We start from the raw sequence: 18,543 nt of genomic DNA, 5'->3' as shown, positions 1-18,543 counted from the left end.
ATAGAAATAGAAATTGTGTGACTTGGTAAGGGCATTGTAAGAGTAAATGGTAGTTGTCATATTTTTTTACCCCAAGGATTTGCTTTCTTCTAGAATTTCAAGTTCTTCTGTATTAAGGCTCTAATTCATAAATTATATTTACATTCCATGTGGTTACCATTCTGGTCATGCTTGTTTCATGTGACTGTGTGTAGCTGCCTGTCCAAGTTCAGAGTTGTGTTTCTCTTCCAGAACACTAATCGGTCTGTCAACCACAGATACAAGCACTTTGACTGGCTGTATGAGCGGCTCCTGGTTAAATTTGGATTAGCCATTCCAATCCCTTCTCTTCCAGACAAGCAAGTAACAGGTAATTATTCCCAGTTCTGAATTCATGGAATGGGAAATAAAGAAATCAAATTTTTATAAGGTTTAGTTATTTCTTACTGGTTTTTTTTTCCATTATTTTTAAATAAGGTATCAAAGAAACCCCTACCTTTCTCCACTCAAACCTTATGATGAGTTGTTATGACTGATTGATAATAACAGATCAATACTAGGAGAATCGCTTTTGCATTTGATTGTACATATTTTATGTTGTAGGAGCTTTGACACAAAGTTCCCAGAGGAAAGGGAGCATCCTCTGACTGGTTGGGATGGGGATTTTTTGCTTCCAAGTGAAATGTTGCAGCTGTTTCTCCTCTTGCTTGATTTCACACTTGATTTAGAAAGCGTCTTTCATTCATATAGTGTTCTGCTCTGGTTTGATGTCAGTTCAGCTTGACCAAACTGTGAAGCTTGTGGAAATCTTTTGTTCTGAATTCAAGAAAAGTGGGCTTGGGTCCTTTAAATGCACCTGAGTTTGGTCATTGCAACAGAATGCCTATGCAACAATGCCTATGCATTTTCAGTAGTCTCTGGCTTCCTTTCTACAAGTGTGTGCTAAAGTGCATGTGAAAGAAAGAATGGACACCTGTATAGTAGGAAAATGTATTACTTTAGCCCACTTCCACTTGTATGTTTTCTGGTAAACTTATACAGCATTTAAGATAAAAAGCCAAAACCAAAGATATAAGCATCGGCATATTGCCAACCACGTGGCTGTGGGCATCACTCAAAATGCAGCAGCTCTGCTGTGTTTGAAGAAAGCTGAGCATTGATGAAGTTGCTGGGATAAATGCCGAGGAAACTGAAAAGTGAGGAAGTGACTTCTTCCCCTTAGCCTCGTGTTTAGAATTGACCAGCATTTCTATTAAACGTGTGCATGTCTGTTAACAGGAAACCAGAAGACATGATGGGGTCCCTAGATTTCATTGTAACTATATCTTAAAAGACCCAAGAGTCTTGCATCAGTCCTTGGCAAAATCCATTGCTTGTGAATTTCTGTCTTCTGGAATCTGTGGGAGAGAATACCTTGCACCATGCAAAAAAAAAAATTAAAAAAAAAAAGTGTGTCTCTTTTTCTGAAACATGAAGAAACTGGAAAAAGGGTGCTTATCTTTCACTGTGTTTAGGAGGCTTCTTTCTGAACACTGTCTACAAAAGCATTTCTGTCAATTTTTCTTGAGAGAGCAAGACTCCCGACTGACTTTGTCAGGATCCTGGTTTTAATGATAACCTGGTGATGATATGCTTAATGATCAGCATGTAACTTGCAGCTGCTGCTGTTCTGGTGTTCTGCACTCCTTGCAGGAATGCTGTGGAGATTTCTGTATAGATTAAAAATTAAGCAAAGGATTACTGAAGGGTATAGAATGTCTCTTCCACAGTGTTTGATTTTTTTTTTTTTTGCCAATTTGCAGAAAAAGATACATACACAAAGTTCATTTTTCATCAGTTCTGTTATTTACCTGCTAGTCTTGCTAGTTTCCATATTTGCAAAAAAACAAAAAACCCAAAAAACTAAAACCTAAACCACAAAAACCTCAACTTTGTAGATCTGCTGCCATAGTAACTATGCAGTAGAATTTCATTCAAACAGTTCAATTATATTCATGCATGCGTTCAAGGCTTGTAATCTGTGCTGCTGTGGAAATCCGAGGAGTCGGGTGCTGGAGGAATTTCTATTTTCTTACAAATCCCCGTCCCTGTATGCTTTAGAAGTCTGATGTCATGCACTTTTTTTAAATTAGAAAGGATTATCTCAAGAAGACAGTTTCTACTTAAACAAAAAGGTACTTATGAATATGCAGTGATGATGCATTACTAGTTTAAGAAAAAATGGTTACTTATTTAGTTTGTATTAAAAATACCTTAAGTACCAAAAAAATCAGTTAGTCTTATATGTATGTGTATGTTCTAACCAGTTTACGCATATGATTTATTGATATTTTTGATTTTTTTTTCCCCACAGTTTACCTATATGGAAGTATGTTTAAAGGAGGCACTGCTTTTTAAATCTGTGATTTGTGTTTGAACAATTTCAGATATTTTTGAGCAATCCAATTTAAATGTTTTTTGAGCTATTTAATTTCAGTGCTTTGTTAGCTTGCACATGGCAGCTTGGATTGTAGTTCTTTTTTCTTCACTGGTTTTGAACTTCATATTGACCAAGACTTTACTAAACTGTACCAGAAGAATACCTTCATTCCAAGCCTTTACCTGGCTTTTCTCTTGGGTCATCTGAATACCTAGTTTTTCTGTCCAAAAGCTCGTTAGTTTTTTGGGGTTTTTTTAAAATGTAGTTGAATTGTGGGTGGGTATCAGGTTTTTTTAATATTTTGTGGCTATCTTAAAAAGGATCAGAACTCTTGATCAGTAATCAATATTTAAAATCAATCAATTTAAGGTTCTTTTTGTTTGTTAGCATAATGGGCCATTTTTTTATGAGTTGGACTCAATGATTCCTGTGACTCCATTCCAACTCAGGATTCTGTGATTCTTTTAAGTTCAGAGTCATTAAATTGTTAATAACTCACCAGACGAATTACAGGTTGTTTCAATTTAAATTTAAAAAAGGAATTTGAAGGTGCTAGCCTGTATATGTAACAATTATTGCTCAATGTCTAACAGGACGCTTTGAAGAAGAATTTATCAAAATGCGCATGGAGAGGCTGCAGGCTTGGATGACAAGAATGTGTCGCCATCCTGTTGTCTCAGAAAGTGAAGTTTTCCAGCAATTTCTCAATTTCCGAGATGAGAAGGTAGGAAATGAAATAAAGTTCTCACACAGACTGAGATTGAGGAATTGCTGTCCCCCCACACTTCCCTTCAAACCAAGAGTTTGGCTCTGTGGCCGCCTCACTGTGGGCAGTAGTGATGGGCTGGAAACTGCTGGGATTCCTAACTCAGCTGATCGATCAAAACAAGGCATAAAATTGCTCCTGTGAAATGCCACACACCATTCCCATATAGCTGTGCTCTTCAAAAAGTAACTTTGTTGCCAGTCTTTCAAGGGACAGTTTGTATCCTCCAGCAGAATAGGAAGATATATAAAACTCCTTTGGCTGTTACCCTGCTGTGTCTCTGCTGGATTTAGTAATCACTGTGATCGTCTGAGTGGTGCTGCTCTGCTAACAAAAGCTACTTTATAGCAGATCTAGGTTGTGCCTGTATTATATTTAAAAACAGCCCCCTGCCCCATCCCTATCCCTCAAAACCACAGTTTCTCACTGTAAAAAAGCACTATGTTGCAGCCTTACCTGATATAACCAGCCATTTTTTATTCACACACACACACACTTTATTATGCTTTTTTAAAAAGAGATTTTAATATCTTCAGTAAATGATAAATAAAGTAAGTAAACCTTCAGTAAATAATAGTTTCTTCATGATTGAGCTCCAGCTCTGTTACTCATTAGGAAATAAACAGAAACACCCTGCTGCTTTCTCTTCAAAATAATCATACTTCTAAACACACATAGAATTTGCTGAAAAAGTAAATTATCCAGTCTGGTCTTAAAAATTTGCAAGGTTCAAGTCCCCTGTGACTGAGGTCACAGATGACCAGTTTTGAGTCAGAGGTTGAACTACCAACATACTTCTAACCAGAATTATTCTGTGATCCTGTAAGTAGAGGCTTAATAACATAGTAAATACTAGTCCTGGTGAAATGCTAGTTGGATGGTTAGTGGGGAGTTGTATAATTCTTCCAGCTAGTCAGCACTTCTTAGTTTCTTATTTATAGATGTATAAACAGTACAGATGTTGCAATACATAGGGAATTTTTAACCACTAAGAACTTAGTATGATAATTGCATAATAGTTTCATGGTCTTCTTGAGCAGCTTCTGATATGAGACTTAACCTATGTGTGGAGACAGCTGAATGTCATTGTTCTTACACTGTATCTCAGTAATAAACAAGAAGGGTCTGTTGACCCTAGAATATAGATAACAAAGCGCACAAAGGAGGAGGGAGAGAACTTTGGGAAACTGTAAAAAGCCTTGGCTCCTCTGAAGATTTCACTTCTTAATGAAAGGTTTTAATTCAGGGGTGGTCTGTTCATTAACAGCTCTCCTAAACATTTAATTCACTCCTTAAGCACGTGCCTTTAAAGAAGGATGAGTGGTGGTCAAACTTTGTGTCTCTTTTCTATTTTTTTTCTTTCTTTTTAAGGAGTGGAAGACTGGAAAAAGGAAGGCAGAAAAAGATGAAACTGTAGGAGTCATGATCTTTTCTACAATGGAACCAGAAGCTCCTGACTTGGACATGGTAGAAATGTAAGGTGATTTTTTTTTTTTTTTTGTATGGGCATATGCATCTGGGTATACAACAGATACTGAGATAATCCAAAACTCAGATACTAAGTGTGCATGTATATTCATGGACTTAAGGAGGTATTCATCAAGGCAGAGCTGAAAATTTGTTTAAATAATGAGATTTTCATATCAACCCCTCCAATACTTGGTGAACTCTATGTGATGTCTTTTTGCCTTCAGTGGCTGAATGCTAACCCTAAAACAATTTATGTAAAATTAGTTGATGGGATAGAGTTCTGTCAGATCCTATGGAGTTATGTTTTATTTTGCTGTGGAAGTGTGGCTTGATCTTTAATCTTTCAACAGTTTCAAAACATGCTAAACTTAACCAAGTAGCTTAGGATAATAGTAGATGGACCAATAAGCAGAACAATGTTTCTGTAAAATAGTTGTATGTAATGTACACACAGTATGATTTGAATATCTGTAATCCATGGAAAGCTATTAAAAATGAAAAGTGATAAAGTGATTTAAGTTATCAAATTTCATTCTGGAACTGCAAATGGATATATTTCTTTTATATATGTGTATATTACATATACATGCACTTTTTAATGTATATTCTGTAGGTGATAAACCTTTGGGTTTCACAGAGTTAAAGACTGGATTTACTATGCAGCCTTTATTTCACTCCTTTAGACTTAATAATTTTTCTCTTAGAAGATGTAGCATGTATGACATGCTTTTCTTACTGTTCTGGAACACAGAAACCTGGATAATGTTTTGTGTGTGTGGATAAACTGGACAGAAGTCTTTTTAGTAGCAAAGCAGTGTATCTGCACCCAATACAGGCTTTATGCAAGGAAGGCAATGCATATTGAGTGGATACAGTGGCTGTGTGGTAGCAGTTCTGTACCAGCAGAAAAACATGCACATTTTTAGGTCACTTACACTTCTTCCATGGGGATTTCAACCTTGACTACTTTGCTTTAGTGATGTGGTTTCTGTATATGCCAGTGGTGTAAAAGCTGAAGGGGTGAATGAGAGGGAGGATTTTGTACCCAGGGTGCAGGAGAGGGAATGTGCTACATACACATCCCTGGCAGAGAGTGCCCAGCATGTGGTCAGCTAAACAGTTTGTGCCCAAGCAGGGAGGGCACACCAGCCTGAGGAGAGTGCTCACCAGGGGCTGGCAGCCTGGAGTAGTGCTGGGGGACCTGTTTCCAAGCAGTTACAGAGGTGGCTGTAACATCTCAGATGTCCACATGTTCTAGTGCATGGGAATGCTGTTAAAACTGTGTGAATCTTGAAAGCCATTACTCCACTTACAAAGTGGGCAAACCAGCTTGTTCAATAACTGCTAGTTTCTTCAGTGTGAAGATGTTCTTTACTGAATAATTTTGCTACTATATTAAGAGTCCTGCACAGGTTCATGAGCATTTTCAGTGATCTTGAGACCACAAAGTATGAAGTTTAGAAAATTAAAGGATGTTTTGTCCCTGAGGTAAGGGGAGTAAGGCAAGAGCCTCTTAGAAAGCCCTGATGCTGGTTTTGTGCACATAACTGTGTGTGTATGGTTTCCAGCTGAGGAAGGAAGTGCTGGTGGGGAAGTGGGAACCTCTAGGTTCTTGGGCCACATCTGGAGCTGCTGCCCTGGCTCTGGGGAGTCACTCAGTGTTCCCTTGCTGTTACAGCTGTCTCATGCAGGCTTTGGCTGAGAGCATTTGAAAGATCAGATGCAGTTTAAATGAATTATAAAATACACATTTAGTTTTCTTTTGTAGAGTTCACAAATCACTGCTGTGTATGCAGTGCCGTGATAATGGAAAACTCTGATAGCTGCATGCAAACATGCTTAAAGAGGAGGACAGAGGCACATACTAATTCAGAATTCTGGGGTTTTGCTCCCTATAATGCAACTCAGCACAATGATATTGACAATATAATATGAAAGTATGCCTATATATTTCCCTAGGAGAATTGCTATATTACTTTCCATTCACCTATGTTAGACTTCCATCAAAATATCTGATCCAGTTATTTTCTTTTTATTTTTTCATTGTTGTATGAATTTCACTACTTCTATTACATTGTAATAAGAGTGCTAGTCCAGTGCCATGTGTCTACAAGTCTAACAGAGGAGGAAAGATGGAACAAATAATGTCCATATTTAAAGAGGAGAATTCTGAATTCAGTGAAATGGCAGAAATTTCAAGGAATTGGTTTATGTCTCTGATATTTTTTGAGACAGAGTTGACATTGCTTAACATTTCAATATTGTGTTTAAAGTTAGTATTATGCATATATTAAACTGTTTTTTGGTTTTGCTTTTTCAAAATGCCACAGAGAACAGAAGTGTGATGCAGTGGGTAGGTTCACCAAAGCCATGGATGATGGAGTTAAAGAGCTGCTGACAGTGGGACAAGAGCACTGGAAGAGGTGTACAGGGCGTAAGTGTCCTTCTGAACTCAGCACTCATTTCTGTGGTGCTTTTCTCTCTTCTTTTTTTAATGTGTATAATTCAAGACACATCTTTAAAGAAACGCCTAAATTGTCGTGGGAGTTGTATGGCATTCTGGCTATTTTCAGTCTAAGAGTATAAATTGGGCAAGTTTTTTGTTAGTATGTTTGATGTGGGGCTTTTTGTTGGGTTGTGTGGGGTTTTTTTCTTTATCTCAGAAATATCTGTTCCCTGCCCATAGGTTTAAAAATACTTAAAGGTAAATAATTCTAGTAATGCAGCTAAGCCCTTGTTGGACCTGTTCTCATATATTGGTCATTTATTTGAATTTTGGTGACATGGGCAAAATAGACTTGTTTATTTGATGAAATCATATTTTCAAATAATTGCATTTTATTAACCCCTTATTTAGGATCCTTGCATGCTAGGAGGAGTGATTTAAAGATGAAATGAGTTTAAGAGAAAAAGAAAAGAAAAACCAACTTGATTCTAACTTAATCTTTAGCCCAATTCTTTTTTTTTCCTATCTTGTCTCTTCCTTCCCACAGATATTTAGGGTTGCAGAACTTCACACCAAGTCCCTATGACTCTGCCTGGGCTCTAATTTCCTAGTCCACAGCAGTGTTCAGTGTTTGTGGCCACCACAAGGCAGCTATTGAAAGGAAGCAGGTACTACAGCTGAGGATCATAATAAGAAACTTCAGGGCAGGCTGTAGTGTCTGGCAACCAAAGACCTATCACATAAATCTCCTTGAATCACCTTAATTTTTTTTTATACTCCTTTAAACTCCCACAAAAAACCCCAAAACATTGTCCCCAGAACTTGAAGTATATCTCCTGAGTTATGTTTTTGCCTCTTACTAATCAAACACTACAGCTGAACATTTGGGGCTGACCAGAGAGGATGAGAAGTGTAGAAGTTCCATCTCTCATGGAAGTGATTACATTAGACTTTAGTATCTATAGGATGTTAACTTTAAATTATTTACATTTCTCAACTTTGAAGAAAGGGTTTCCTTTTACACACCACTGACCCTCCTGCTGGACAAAAATAGTCTAACACATGACAGAGCTCTAACATGGTACAGATCTTGCTTCACTAGCAAATTATACTGAGGGGAAAGTGGAGAACAGGGGAAGGAATAAGGCTCCTCAGATGAGACTAGGAAAACAGCATTGCTTTCCAGGTACAGAAGCAATGATCAAACCAAGGGTTGGCTGTGACTTGTGCTTACACTAGAAATGCAGTATTTTTTTAACTGCCAAAGTCTTCCTGAACTTACAACACTAGTGCTTTATGATACTGAATGACTTTTCTAATACTTACAACTATTAATTAGTTAGCATACATTCAGCAACACAGTTGTGATTGTGTTTTTTAAAATCTTAAAATTTTAAGGTTTTTTTTTTAACTTTTAATTTTCCAGACATTCATACTGAATTAAAAAAAAAAAAAAAGACTGGTGAACTGGAACATGCAAAATTTTAGTAGTCTCTTAGGTTTTAAGTTCCCTGTCAGCTCTAGACTTGACTGTTAATCAGAAATATTTTTGGCACTTCCTGAGCAATACTTACATGCCGTCCATTCAGTGAGATTTGAAATAACTGACAGTGGAAACTTCTTAAATACATGTGAAAATAAACCAAAGGTTCTTCACTAAAGTTTCCACTGGAAAACTTTAGTATCAGTATAATGGCTGATAACAGAACTCTAGTACTCTAAGTTGTACTCATAGTGTAAGACAGACCGGTTATCGTAAATAGTCTGACTTCTGGAGAAGAGCTTGATCAAAGAGAATCAATAAAATTAGGCAGTTGGGGTGGGAGGTTGATTTGGGGGGTTTGTGGTAGATTTTTATACTACACAAAGGTGTTCTTCTGTAAAAATCAGATACTGTGGGATGCTAGAACAGCTAAAAACCTTCTATATTGCCTGAGCTGTGTACCCCCTGAATACAAATATTTGATAAAACTCATACCTACTTGGGGTGTTTTTCTGCTAGCATAGGCAGCATATAAAAAAATTGCTTTTGCTTTTCAGATTGCTTTTTAGGCCTCTGGAGTGGTGTTGTTCAAAGTGTTAATAATGAATGCACTCATAAATCATAGCTGATTGATGTAATTGTGATGGAGTAATTTATGCATGCATGTTCAATAAATAGATTGTAAAAAACAATTTTATTATTCAGATACTTGCGTAATTTTTATATCTAGATAATCTTGGTTTTAGTGCCTTTAAATATAAAATTCATTATTTGTGGAGAGTTTAGGTATTATGGGTCTGTATAACAATCTCCTCTCTTAAAATATTAATGAAACCTATTCTTGATATCACACTGGAGCACTTCCCCCTCTTCTTCCCCCATGAGGGGGAGGGGGGAAAAAATCTCACTGTATGCATAGGAGGATTGAGCTAGAAATGAAATGAGATTTCATTTTTTTAAAAATAGCATTCACACATTGTTTCCCCAACTGTTTGTACCTTTCAAGAATCCAGATTGCAATTGCTTTATCCAGTTTTGGAGCATGTGTAGCAGGGGAGGGGGTAAAGAATAGGATTGTAAATGTGTCGCTAGAGAAAATGTAAAACATAGTTGGTTTTGACATCTGCTTCATCAAGTTTTGGAAATGCTGCAGATTTAGTCTCACTTACCCATGTCAGTTTTTGCTTTTGTTTCCCCTCTTTTCCTCATCCTTTTCCCACTTTCAGCACTACCCAAGGAATACCAGAAGATAGGAAAAGCATTGCAGAGCCTGGCACTGGTCTTCAGCACTAGTGGATACCAAGGTACTTCTATAGCTTCATTTGTACTTTGCTTAAAAAGAGGTATTTAATTACATCATGTTACATTTCTTTTTCTGAAGATCTTAATGCTTTCTTCTTTGAGGTTTAGATGTCAAACAGGGTTCTGGAAAAAATTCTAAAACCTTTCTTTTTTGTATGTTATGGGGTTTTTATGTTCTAGTCTGCAGTCTTGTCTTCTCTCACTGTATAATCTTGTGGTGGGTTGGTGGTGGTGGAAGAGTTTAGTTTGATCTCTTAATATATAATCTGGTCACTGACCTAACTGACCAAACATGCTGGAGCATTTTTGTGCTATCAAGGGAAAGGAGAGAAAAATGAAAACAGCTGTCACAGAACTATTGTGTGACTTCATGATACAACAACTCCACACATTGATGGAAGACTTACTACAATGTTTTATAATCCATTATGTGGGCTGGCTACTGTAGCCTTTTCTGTAGGGTTGGCTACTGTAGCCTTTTCTTGTCCTTCTCCTTTGCTTCTCCTTCAAGAGCCCTAAAAAAGAGCCTGTCGTGTTAGGTATGAGGGAGGGAAAAGGAGGGGATCAATTGCTCAAAGTTTTCCTAAAATGTCATCTTTAGACCAAATTTAAAATGTTAAGCTCTACTGATGTTTTCCAGACAACTGGAAAATATTTCCTCATAGATAGAGGGTGCCTGTTGAGTCAGTTTTCCCAGAGATTCTCCTTTCAAAGGTGTTTGAGGTTTTGGGTTTTTTTCTTTTTATACTTGATAGCAAAATTACTGTGTTCTAAAACCTTAAATGCTATAGCATAGAAGCTTCCTGAAATATTTCCTTAGAAACAATCTTAGAAATTTTAATTGACCAGTACTTACTCTGACTACTCATCTATATCTTGCTTTATAATCTTAAAACATTTTGCCCCATAAATGATGTACTAAAATGCAACCTTCTGAAACACAGATTCTCTGCTGCTGGAAGTATTGGAAACAGGCATTGTCCCCATAGCTTTTTCTCATCTGTGTCCTGTACTGCAACAGGATGACTGCTTAGTTAGAATTGAGCATAGCATATTGCTTAAAAGTCACTTTTGGATGTGAGAATGAAATAGGGGATTTGCATGGTTATGTATTCTTAGCATGGGTTAGAAAACTGTAAATCCTGCCTGGATAAAATCCTTAGCAAGAAGTCTTGAGAAAGAACTGAAAATTGCTTGGGTTCTAGCACCTTCTTTTGCAGGGTAAAGGGAAAACTGTATGTCATAAAGCTAGGATACAAAATTGCAGATCAGCCTTAGAAAGGAAAGCTTTGATTTGATTTCCAGCATCTTTGATTGGTATGAAAAAATTGATCCCACGATAGTTTGGGAACAAGGAAAGCATGTCTGTCTTTGCTTTTTGCCCAGTCATAGCTGGTTGCACCTGTATGTTGTTGAGAAAAGTACTCTTCCTACAGATGCCTTTGCCTTGATTCCATGTTTTGCTCTTTTCAATAACTTGTACCCTTGTATTATTTCCAAATTAATAATATATGGGATCCTTTGCATTTTAATTTGAGTTCCCAAGAAGAGAGAGCAAGTAAGGTGTAGATGTGGCTTTAAATGGCTTCATCACTTCTTCTCTCACTCTGTCCTGCCTGCTGCTCATATATGGATTCACCTGATCATTCCATCAGGTACAGGTCTATGGACTAAGCAGAGTCTCTGCAAGAGATGTAAGCACCTGGATTTAAACTCACAGGGCACAGTTTTCCAGGTGTCTGTGTATAAAAGAGGACACATTGCTTCCAATGAAAAAATAGTAGCTAAGCTGAGTATGATATATGATTTTTCTGGACTGTCAATAAAGAGGAATGGCTCATTCAGCCATGCTTAAGGACACGCAGTTCTGTTTCTGTTGGGAGCTGAATCTCTTCATCCTTTGCTTTTTTTAATTTGGTTGGGTTGTTTTTTTAGATTTCTTGTAATACTAGTGTTCTGAAAGTTTAAGCATATAGGCCACTGATGATTGCAATGACAGAATTGATGACAGAAACATTTCTAGCTACTGGTAGCTGACTTCTGACATACTGCATTTACTGTTTAGTTGTTCATTTGCATAGTTAGGATGAGATGTATCTATTGCCTGTACCATTTTCATCAGTGATGCCTTGCTCTGCAAAGCTTTATGTGTAGTGATGTCTTCTGCCTTCTCTTCTAATTTCCAGCCTAAAATATTTAAGACTGCACCAGCCAAGATACACTTGTTGATCTGACTCTAGCTCTTTTTCTCATGCTACAGAATGAGCCTTATCTATTTATTGGCAGCCCAAGAGTGTTAGGGATCTGTCCCCAGTATTTGCAGAGGCAAGGGTACCTTTAAAACTATTAAGGACACACTGAGAGGTTCTGATTTAACTTGGCTATGGGCTTATGTACTATCCAATTGGTTCCAAGAATGTGCACTTGCAAGCATGATCCTGGTCCAAAAATGCATATTGGACAGTACCAGAACATGCCTGGAAGTGTCCTGCAGCCTGGCAATGTGTTGCCTATGCTACTGTGTCACAGGATACTCTAAGGTTAACACAGCCTTAAATAGCATGGCTTCTCTTTTGCGGCACCAAATCTGGAGGAGTCCTTCTCCTATATTAAGAAAATGTGAATGACTGGTATGCCATTCAACCATAGTAAACTCTCCTAATCCTACATCACCCCTCAGGAATTCTGTTAGGCAGTTACACACAAGTTTCGCTATCCTGTCAGCTAGCAACAGGCAAATCCTGCTTCACAAGCTGCTTGTGTGCTGAGCTTATCAGTTTGAGGTGTACTTATCAAGAAAAGCTTTGCTACATTTGCTGCTAGTAAATGAAATTTTGTGATTTTTCCTACTGAATTATATTGAAATGTACTGTTAAAGAAAAGAAAACAAAAATCCTTCTTGACAAAAAAAATTTGTCTGTCCCAGTCAAGACTTGGAGTATTAGTTCTCCCAATATGTCTGGATGTATTCCTTCTGAAATGATTATCACTGGCATTTACCAAGCAGTTGAATGCTAAGAGATGTTCTATTAAACATCTCCAAAAGGCTCCTCATAGTTTTACGTCTTTCTTAATCTCCTTGTGACAGTATGAAGACTGTAAATCAATGAAAATACCTGGTTCTCCTTGTGGTTGGGTTGATCTGTGGAATATTAATTCCCATTTTAATGCTCTTTTTATAGCTACCTTCAGTCAATGCTTTTAGGCCCCCTCTGTTTCTTCTGGGGATATATGTACTCAACACTAAACATAATTTTGTTATAAATGTTAGCAACATTTGGGGCTTTCTGCGACTCCATTGATTAATGGACCCCTGACATCCTGATGTATCCTTGCACTGGGACCCAACTCAGCTTTCACAGACTGAGTTAAGAAGGCAATTCCCAGCTTTGCATTGGTTCAGAAGCTGAGAATGCTAAAAATTAAAGATGATTGGTTTTGGGAGGGTTTGTCTAGATCCTTTGAAGCTCTGATCTACGCAGGTTCCTTGAATGAGTACAGAAGGCGAGGATTTTGTTGTTCAACTTAAATATACATACATACTCTTCCTCTTTTTTTTTTTTTTTTTTGGGTCAGATATGGAAAGTTACCATATTTTATGGCATTATAAAATGAACAGCAAACATCTAGACCAATGTGGCTTCTGACTCTGAAGCCACACCATGTTTTATCCCAAAATCTAGGAGTCAGTTGCCTAAGCAGCACTTACTTCAACGTTACTTCTGAGCAGACAAAAGAATTCTGAAATACTGAAAATACTTAAGTCTTAAGCCTGAAATAATAAAATTAACCACCTTCCAATTTTTTTTTATTGTTTTACAAAAAGCTGAAGATATGTAATGAATTGTGTACCTCTTGAGTCTCACAATGGGAATTAGTCTTGGTGGCTTTATTTTTATTTTATCCTAACAGGCCCAAAAAGGAGAAAAATAATGATTTGTTTAGCAGTGTTTTTGTTACTGGACTGATTAGTTCTTAGAATTGGTCACTTTGCCTCACAGCTTTTTGACTTTATGAAACAAATCTAATGGAAAGTAGGAATCGATTGATAGAACTGAAGCAACATTCAGTCATTACCTTGTTTCCTTAAGGAGATGCTAAAATGTAGATTAGACCATATGTTGTAGTAAAACAAGATACTTTAATGCTCAGATTAATCATTAATGAAATCTATGGTACTTTTCAATTAAGTCACTGATTAATATCTGTAGAATAAAATCAAAAAGTTCATAAAAGACTAACCACTGCCTAATATCAAGACATGTCTGAAAGCATAAGAAAACTCTTTTTTTCTTAAACTAAAGTTTGATATCTGCAAACTATACCTTCGCCTTTCTACTCTCTACCTCAATTTGCTTTCTGTACTGTTGACTACATGCTTTGGACAAGCTAACATGGATGGGAAGGTGAAGTTGCATGAAACATACAAGAATGTAAGGCTTGTTTCCATCTTTGTCCCACATAGCCTGTCCTATTAGTAATACGGTGTTATGAGTGCTTGTGCTGTTGTCTAGCTTAGGATTTATGGTGATGTTTGTATTGTTAAGCATAGATTGTAGGGTCCTTTGATCTGTTTCATATGAGGATGAAAGTTAGAAACTCACTCTTAAAACCAGTGATTTTTACAGAGCTTGAAAATATTGTCTAAGAATTCCCTAAAAGATCAGAAGTCTTGTTGTCCAGGAAAAAAGTTACTTGAGCCTCCTTTTGCTTCTCTGACCATTGAACAGTTATGGTCCAGGACCGTCAGAGAGCTCAGGGGTAGTAGCACATCAGCTTTGTCAGTCCATCTTTTGTAACCCTCCTCATTCTTCCTTCCTTTCCATCCTGGTAGACTTCCTGTTGCCCCATGTGGAGGAATACCTGTGTATTTAAACTGCATAAAATAATTAAATGTGGAAGTAAGTAGTGCTAGTACTGTGGTAGAACATTAATTTTCTACAAGATCGTTAGTTTTCCTCCTTTAATGTTTTAAAAAATTCATTATTTCTGCTGGTTATAAAAGGATGGCTAGCTATTTATTATTGTAAATAGACTGTTTTATAAATTTGCCTTGAATCAAGGCAAGTTTCTTGTTGTAATTGACCTACTGTAATTTGAACACTGATGTTTACTTCTAGGAGAATCTGATCTCAATGGAGCAATAACAGAAGCAGGGAAAACTTATGAAGAAATTGCCAGTCTTGTAGCGGATCAGGTAGGAGTATTACCAATGCAATGGCATAGTGTGTACAAACATAGCACCTGTTTGGATTTCTTCTGACTTTTCTTTTTTCCTCTTTGATTAAAACACAGCTGATAGTGCTATAGACCAATTAAATTGCTATTAATACTTTTAAATGCATTATCATCTTCTTTTCTACTCTGTGTCAGGTCAGGGGGAATGTGATGAGAGAGCATTTTTGTTGGTCAGAAAGCCCACATTCTGGTTTCTTAAATACTAAAATGATTGTTTGGTCTTTAAATGTGTTCATTTTTTTGTTTCTGTGAACTGTCTTCATTACTGATACAAAAGAATGGTATTTAATCAAGGACAGAGTTTCTGCCTTCCCTCTGCATTCCCCAAATATCTACAGGATCCAGATTTTGCTGTTGCTCCATGTGGGGGAATACCTGTGTACTGAACCTGCTCCATTGGCTTTACATGCAGTTGCCTGCTTTAGTAAAAATCTGGCTTAAATAAACCTTGATTGGTATTCAAGACATACATTGATGTTTAGCATGTTACACTTAAAGTCTCAAAAATGCAGATCCTCTTTATCTCAAGGCTGAGTCTGAAATTTCCACTTTGACACCTAAGGAGATGCACCTGTGCATGTACATATTTGTATATGTAATGAGAGACTGCACTGGAAACTCTTCTTGGGTGAAAAGGCAAAACCCCATCACTTCATGAGCTAGTGTTAAAAGAACAGAGGCATCTGCACAATGATGCTCAGTGCCTTACTCTAAAAAGCTTATCTTTTTTAAAAAACCCTTTTCATATATGAAAAACTTGCATAAACAATTAATATTTTGGTTTGGTTTTTCTTGATTGCTTCCTTCCCTTTTTTCCCCCTTGCCCTTTCTTGGCATCATAGTTTCTTTTCTATGATGTTAATTTGCCACAGATACTTTTACTTACGACTATGCTTTGTTTATTAGCCAAAGAAAGATCTTCACTTTTTGATGGAAACAAATCATGAATATAAGGGATTTCTTGGTTGCTTCCCTGATATCATAGCAGCTCATAAGGTATGTGATGAGCCTTTCTTTTTAAGGGCTGGGCAGTGGGGACACAAGCAAAAGGGGTGGTATGTTACCTTGCATTTGTGCAGCAGCCTGGCCCCTGCTGCTGAAACACTGGAAGTTTCTGTGAAACCAGTGTGTTGATTTTTAAAATAAAAAGTACTTAGAGGGAAGGAAAACTAGAATTTCTCTCAGGAATATCATGACTTTCTGCCATAGTAGAGCATGATTTTCTTCAGGTTGACTTCATTTCCCAGTGGGGTGAATAGCAGTAGTGTAAATTAGTAATATTTGAGTCTTATGTGATAGTTGATAATAAAACCATACGAGTATTGTAGGAAAACTTGTGGACACTTGTGTGGCTGGCTTGCTGATATGTGATAAATAATCATGCACTGCATTGAAGTTTCTTTAATATCAAAACCCAGAGATCAGAGCTGAGCTCTAACATTTCTGGGGGGGAAAAAACCCAAACAAAATATCAGCAACAAAACCCAACCATTTTGTTCTCTGTAATACAAAAGCCACAGTGTATAGTTTTGGATATTCTGTTTTGTTTTGGAGTTTTCCTTATGGTCTGCTGCAATGTATTTAAGGAAACTAAATATTGTGAAGTATTAAAACAAGTGCACAAATATGTGAGGTTAGGTTTTTTTTGATCACTTGAAGTGTTAAATGTATAGAACAAGAACATAAGAATATACTTCTAAGAGCAACAAAGAAAAGCATATCAGATGTGTGTATTCTTTTTTCAGGACATTTGCAGTCCTTCATCCCACAGAATCATTGGGGGGAAATACCAAAAAAGGAGAAGAAATATTTTTAAAACTTGAAACATAAGCCTACTGCCAAGAGATATGTAAATAGATTCTCTTGCATGTTGTTTGGCACAAAAACATTGTGTAGGGGAAGCATATCTTTTTATGCTCGTTATCTATGTGACTCGAGAATTTTCCTGAATCAATGGCTATTCCTTGCATTGAGTTGTAGTCTCTTGAAAAACAGTGTTGTGTTGCCTTCTCTTGTAAAATGTGCAAAGATGGTTCTACAAGCTTTTGGATGTCAGTTACGTTGGTAATCTGTAATTTGAAACTTGCTCCATTTGTCCTTTTTGTATATATTCTTGTGTATTACTGCCTGTACCAAACTCAATTTGCTGATGAGTCTGATCATGCCTATGTTTGAAGTCACTTTTTGCAAGGACTCTTGGAATCAATAAAGTGAAATAACAAACTTTGGATGAAAATGTGAGAAGGCAGAATCGATCATTTTGTGTACATATGTGTACTGAATGCAAACTCAAAATGTAGCTAGTGGCATTTTAGATTACTATGAACACCCCTAAGTTGACTACTCTTTTAACCTTTCTGCATTTGGTTTCTACAGGGAGCAATAGAACGAGTGAAGGAAAGTGACAAGTTAGTTGCAACCAGTAAAATAACGCCACAAGACAAACAGAACATGGTGAAACGTGTGAGCACCATGGCTTATGCACTACAAGGTAAACCAAATTTTGAGCTAAATGGCAGTGTTGTAGACCTCTGAAGGACTTCTGTTAAGCAGCATACTTTGAAAGAAAATCTTTTGCTACCAGGAATAAAATCTGGGCATGGGTTATTTGTGGGGGCTTTTTTGTGACCTGCTTAGATTTTTCTAAATTGCAGTTATTTTGCCTCTCCCTTTTTTTTTTTTTAATCTCACATTGCTATTGCAAAAGACACATATTTTGAAAATGCAATTTAAAAACCCCAAAACAACTTCCCCAGGCTGATTCTTTGATTTGAAAGTAATGTCTCAAATTAAAAGCATGTACTCTGGTGCAAGAAGCAGATCATTAGCAGAAGTGTTTTTCTGACTTTTAGTTTAGTCAGACATGAATCCATCTCCCAGCTGAGATTCGTGTTCTTTTGGATAAGATCTTTATTTCCTGGATGTTTTTTGAATGATCTTTTTTCCTCTTTCGGTTAGAGGTGTTGTAAATATAAGGTGCAGCACACTGCACTAGAAAAACTGGGGAAGTGAGTAGTCAGGGCTCAATCCTGCAGGATATCAAGCCATTAAGTGCATCCTGTTACTGACTTCAATGAGATTACTCATTACTGAGGGGGTTGCATCATTTTTAGATGATTTAAAGACAAGAGTACTCGATATATTATGTGACGAAGTCAGAGCAGCACACAAAATTGATTTTAAAAACAACCTCATCTCCTAAGAAAACTCCTCATCTCCTTCCTCTTAGTCACAGTGACGCAAGAGGATTGTGTTTTATGTGTGGTAATTGTGGAAGAGACCTCTAGGATGACTTTTACAATGTAGCATATTTCTTCTCCCTCCACTGATATCCCAAAATATATTTTAAAACTTCTTTCAGCCATAAGCTGTGATCTGAGATGTAGAAATTGAGGTAAGGTGTTACAGATTCAGTAATACTGTTTCTCAGGTATCTATTG

General features: G+C 37.0%; 1 protein-coding gene across 3 annotated transcripts in view; it reads left to right on the top strand.

Annotated features, from left to right (window-relative positions):
* SNX9 (sorting nexin 9) overlaps positions 1–18,543 on the top strand; it is a 61,817-nt gene that overhangs the window by 39,302 nt on the left and 3,972 nt on the right. For 2 of the 3 annotated variants that reach the window (XM_071434847.1, XM_071434839.1), the window contains exons 9-16: positions 232–349; positions 2,992–3,122; positions 4,536–4,639; positions 6,965–7,068; positions 9,790–9,867; positions 14,986–15,062; positions 16,010–16,099; positions 17,480–17,594. In XM_071434847.1, the coding sequence (XP_071290948.1) occupies positions 232–349; positions 2,992–3,122; positions 4,536–4,639; positions 6,965–7,068; positions 9,790–9,867; positions 14,986–15,062; positions 16,010–16,099; positions 17,480–17,594 (817 nt within the window). Of the gene's footprint in view, positions 1–231; positions 350–2,991; positions 3,123–4,535; positions 4,640–6,964; positions 7,069–9,789; positions 9,868–14,985; positions 15,063–16,009; positions 16,100–16,848; positions 16,953–17,479; positions 17,595–18,543 lie in introns of those variants that run through there. The other variant, XM_071434856.1, reaches the window with a different exon arrangement.

The sequence above is a fragment of the Agelaius tricolor genome, unplaced genomic scaffold (assembly GCF_023055355.1).
Source record: "Agelaius tricolor isolate 1412-34295 unplaced genomic scaffold, bAgeTri1.0.p SCAF_1, whole genome shotgun sequence".
NCBI lineage: Eukaryota > Metazoa > Chordata > Aves > Passeriformes > Icteridae > Agelaius > Agelaius tricolor.
This window is presented reverse-complemented; position numbering and strand designations above follow the sequence as displayed.